This window comes from Mandrillus leucophaeus, unplaced genomic scaffold (assembly GCF_000951045.1).
Source record: "Mandrillus leucophaeus isolate KB7577 unplaced genomic scaffold, Mleu.le_1.0 Scaffold188, whole genome shotgun sequence".
NCBI classification, from domain to species: domain Eukaryota; kingdom Metazoa; phylum Chordata; class Mammalia; order Primates; family Cercopithecidae; genus Mandrillus; species Mandrillus leucophaeus.
Window position 1 is genome coordinate 2521639 of NW_012101898.1, and position 4840 is coordinate 2526478.

Sequence of the window (4840 nt, forward strand, 5' to 3'; positions counted from 1 at the left end):
AAAAAAAATAAATTAAATTAAAAATATCTTAACTTTCTAACCTCCTCCTGAATATTCTAGCTTAGAATCACAAAATCAGTCTCTATGTCTGTAGCAGCTGGTGAAAGGTGAGAGTCCTGCTGGCCTTCACACTAAATGCTTCCATAGCACCGGCCTTTCCCACTGCTGCTGGAACTTTTCAGCTCATCACTGCGATAAGGCTAAGGATGGTGCCACCCTGCCCACAGAGGAACCTGCTCTGAGACACCCACTTGTCCGTCAGTGGCCTTTTGTCTTTATTTATAGGTGCCCAACTGGGGTCAAGTGAGAGAAGTTCGCTAAAAAAGTCTGATCTTCGGCTTAGTGAGGGTTAATCACTGGCTCTTTCTTATTTTAACTCTATATTACCCCCTAGGAATTATTAATTATACATGGATAAATACAGACAAATGTAGAAGCAAACAACTATGGGGTTGTTTGCATGATTTAACATGTTTCTTCTCATCATGCCACCTCTGTCGGCCCAAGTATTTAACAGACAATTTAATAATTACCAGTTAACCGTTATTTTTCCCCTGGCATGTCAACAGCGCACTTCCTCCTTTAAGAACAAATTACATCTGGGAAAAATGAATTCCAAACATGCTGGTAGTTTAATAGTTTGGTCAAACAAACACAAAATGAAATGAGCACTCTTTCGAGCTGTCAGATTTAGTAAGTCTTTGTGTAAGCCTTACTAAATGTAAAGCAGAAATTTTAAGTTCTCGTTCCAAACCTTAAAATGTTTTAGCAGAACTCACAATGCGTCCGTCGCCACTACCGATGTCTACAAGGGATCCTCTTCTGCATTGCAACATTTTCACAACATTTTCAATCTGCTTCGTAGTTGCAGGTACAAATGGCAAACAGACTTTTCGAAGGGCTGGCGTTATAAACGGTATGACTACAGCATACACAGCCACCAGGGTCCCACCCACAAGCCCAGTAAGTAAGAACCCCCAATTGCTTTTCTGCAAACTGTTGGCTTCCAAACTTGCAGGTAGAACATGTCTTGACTGACTTTCTTCTGTAAGTGTTTCTAGGGGTATACCTAGAATGAAAGCAAGCAGAAAAGACACACATAGCACCAAATCTGAAATCCAAGAGAGTATTTTTTCCTACAATTCTCATTGACAAATAAGCTCATGCTTTTTAAAGGATAATTCAGCTGAATACAAGCTAAATGCCAAGTGTAGGATCCCATAATAAATCCTATTAAGATATTTTGGAGAACATTATTCAAAACCACGAGAAGACTAAAATCTTTTCTTTCCAACATGTTGATTTTTTGTGTGTCTAGAAGTCATCCTTAGAAAACAATGTACTCAAACGTATCGAGCAATTTATTAATTTAATATCCATTAGTACAAGTTTTAATCATGCACTACATATTTTTATGTTCTGAGCTAACATATGTTTATTTGTTCATTGTTGTCTTATTTTTAAAAGAAATAAACATAAAGATGTCTAATTATTACCCAATTTCAAGTAGAATTAAAGGATTCCACATCAAATTTGGTCTGGCATCTACAATCCGGTTTCACCAACACAATTTTAAAGTAATAGAAGAGACAAAAATCAGATTTTACCAAATATCTCAAATAAGTATGGTAATAAAGAGACTTTTACAGCAGATCCAAAAAGAATAAAAAATAAGATCATTTTAGTACTATCACAAACATAAAATAATGCAGACCCCAATCACTGATTACAAAGAAATGAATGGTACCTTAAATATCCTCTTGAGATTTGTCCTTTAAAATGCATTTAAATGGGATCTCAGGGTTTTGAAATTAATATTGACTTGAAATTGATTTTAAAATTGATTAACGAGGGCCGGGCGCGGTGGCTCAAGCCTGTAATCCCAGCACTTTGGGAGGCCAAGACGGGTGGATCACGAGGTCGGGAGATCGAGATCATCCTGGCTAACACGGTGAAACCCCGTCTCTACTAAAAAATACAAAAAACTAGCCGGGCGAAGTGGCGGTTGCCTGTAGTCCCAGCTACTCGGGAGGCTGAGGCAGGAGAATGGCGTGAACCCGAGAGGAGGAGCTTGCAGTGAGCTGAGATCCGGCCACTGCACTCCAGCCTGGGTGACAGAGCAAGACTTCGTCTCAAAAAAAAAAAAAAAAAAAAAAAAAAAAAATTGATTAACGAGGAGCACAGTACAGGAGGTAAAAGCAGGACTCCTCCAGAGCCAGCCAAAGTTAGGATCCCAGCCCTGCCGCCTCATTAATGAGGGGACCCTGAATCCCTTGTCCTTGCTGAACCTGTTTTCTCATCTGTAAAGTGGGGGTCACAGGGATGTTGTGAGGATGAAATGAGTGGATGGAGGTAAAGCACTTAGAACAGAGTTGAATGCAATTATAGGTTTCCTATAACTGCTGTAAGAAGTTGCCACAAAATTAATGGCTTAAAATAACACCATTTATGGCCAGGCGCAGAGGCTCATGCCTGTAATCCCAGAACTCTGGGAGGCCAAGGCGGGCCTCCCAAAATACAAAATTAGCCAGGCGTGGTGGTGTACGCCTGTAATCCCAGATACTTGGGAAGCTGAGGCAGGAGAATCACTTGAGCCTGGGAGGCAGAGGTTGCAGTGAGCCAAGATCGCACCATTGCACTCCAGCCTGGGCAACAAGAGTGAAACTCCATCTCAAAAAAGAAAAGAAAAGAAAAGAAAATCACCATTTGTTATCATACAGTTCTGGAGGTCAGTCTGAAATGAACTGGCGCCTGCATTCCTTCTTGGGGCCCTCAGGCAGGTTTTCTTGTCTCTTCCTGCTTCCAGAGGCTGCCCACATTCCTAGGCTCTGGATCCCACATCACTCCAATCTCTGCTTCCGTCCTGACATCACCTTCTCTCACATGCCTGGCTCCCTCTTAATTTATAGGAACCGTCGTGATAACACTGGGCCTACATAAATAATCCAAAATAATCTCCCATCTCAAGCCCATTGATTACATCTGTACAGGTGCAGGAATTAGAATGTGGACATTCCTGGAGAGGACATTTTTCTTCCCACCACATCCATGAACTATGGCAATCTATTCCAGTGCAGTACAAATTTGAACCCAAGACACACAGAAAGCTGGCAAACAGCAACAGGTTACCCTCAGGGCAGCCAGCCAATCACCAGTATCCCCCACTCAGCGCGGCTTTGTTCTTGATTCCTGAAGACCCTTAAAATGAGTTGTAAAACTGATTTCATAGTGGAAAACCAACTGGGTCGGGGGAGAGGGCAGTGGGAGGAAGAATGCTACTAGTACTAGTGCTAGTGCTAATGCTAGTGACGGTGGTAAAGAAAATTGATTTTAAGAAGGTGATGGCATTTGATAGAAAGCAAAAGCTTTAAATAATTTCAGTTATAATTTTGGCATTTTACGGAGGAACTTACAGGCATACCTTGGAGATACTTAGTTCCAGACCACTACAATAAAGTGGATATTGCAATAAAGCAAGTTACACAAATATTTTTGGTTTCCCACTGTATATAAAAGTTATGTTTACGCTATACTGGAGTCTATTAAGGGTGCAATAGCACTGTTCAAAAACCAATGTATGTAACTTAATTTTAAAATCCTTTATTGCTTGACATTTTGGTCTGGTTTATCTTCAAAAAAATTGTTTAATTTTTAAAAAATAGTTTATTGCTAAGAAATTCTAATGATCATCTGAGCCTTCAGTGAGTAAAAATCTTTTCATGGGCGTAGGATCCGGCCTTGACGTTAACAGTTGCTCACTGATGAGGGTGGTGGCTGCCGAAGGTTGGGGTGGTTGCGGCAATTTTTAAAAATAAGACAACAATGAAGTTTGCTGCATTGATAGACTCTTTCCTTCACGAAAGATTGCTCTGTGGCATGTGATGCTGTTTGACAGCATTTTACCCACAGCAGAACTTCCTTCAAATTTAGAGCCAATTTTCTCAAACTCTGCCACTACTTTACCAACTAAGTTCATAAAATATTCTAAATTCTTTGTCATTGTTTCAACAATGTTTACAGCATCCTCACCAGTAGTAGATTCCATCTCAAGAAACAACTTCCCTTGCTCATCCATCAAAAGTGACTCCTCATCACTGCTATTTTATCATGGGGTTGCAGCAATTCAGTCTCATTTTCAGGCTCCACTTCAAATTCTCTTGCTATTTCGACCACATCTGTAGTTACTTCCTCCACTTAAGTCTCAAAGTCATCCAAAAGGACTGAAATCAACTTCTTCCAATCTCTTATTAATGTTGATACTTTGACCTCCTCGCATGGATCATGAATGTTATTAATGGCATCTAGAATAGTGAATCCTTTCCTGAAGGTTCTGAATCGACTTTGACCAGATCCATCAGTGTGATCACTATCTATGGCGCCTCTAGCCTTATGAAATGCATTTCTTAAATACAAGACTTAAAAGTCAAAATTACCCCCTTGATCCTCGGGCTACAAAATGAATGCTGTGTTGACAGGCATGAAAACAACATTCGTGTCCTTGTATACGGCCACCAGAGCTCTTGAGTAGTAACTAGGTGTGGTATCAATGAGCAGTAATATTTTGAAAGGAATCCTTTTTCTGATCAGTAGGTTTCAACAGTGGGCTTAAAATAGTCAAAAATCATGCTGTAAAAAAAGGTGCTGTCATCCAGGCTTTGTTGTTCCATTTACAGAGCAAGGCAGAGTAGATCTGGCATCATTCCTAAGAGCCCTATGATTTTCTTTTTTTTCTTTTCTTTTTTTTCTTTTGAGACGGAGTCTCGCTCTGTCGCCCAGGCTGGAGTGCAGTGGCCGGATCTCAGCTCACTGCAAGCTCCGCCTCCCGGGTTCCCGCCATTCT

General features: G+C 40.6%; 1 protein-coding gene across 1 annotated transcript in view; it reads right to left on the reverse strand.

Moving 5' to 3' along the window:
• FAM173B (family with sequence similarity 173, member B) overlaps positions 1–4840 on the reverse strand; it is a 36719-nt gene that overhangs the window by 16119 nt on the left and 15760 nt on the right. Inside the window, exon 2 of the mRNA XM_011978051.1 lies at positions 780–1069. Coding sequence (XP_011833441.1) covers positions 780–1069 — 290 coding nt within the window. The remainder of the gene's footprint in view (positions 1–779; positions 1070–4840) is intronic.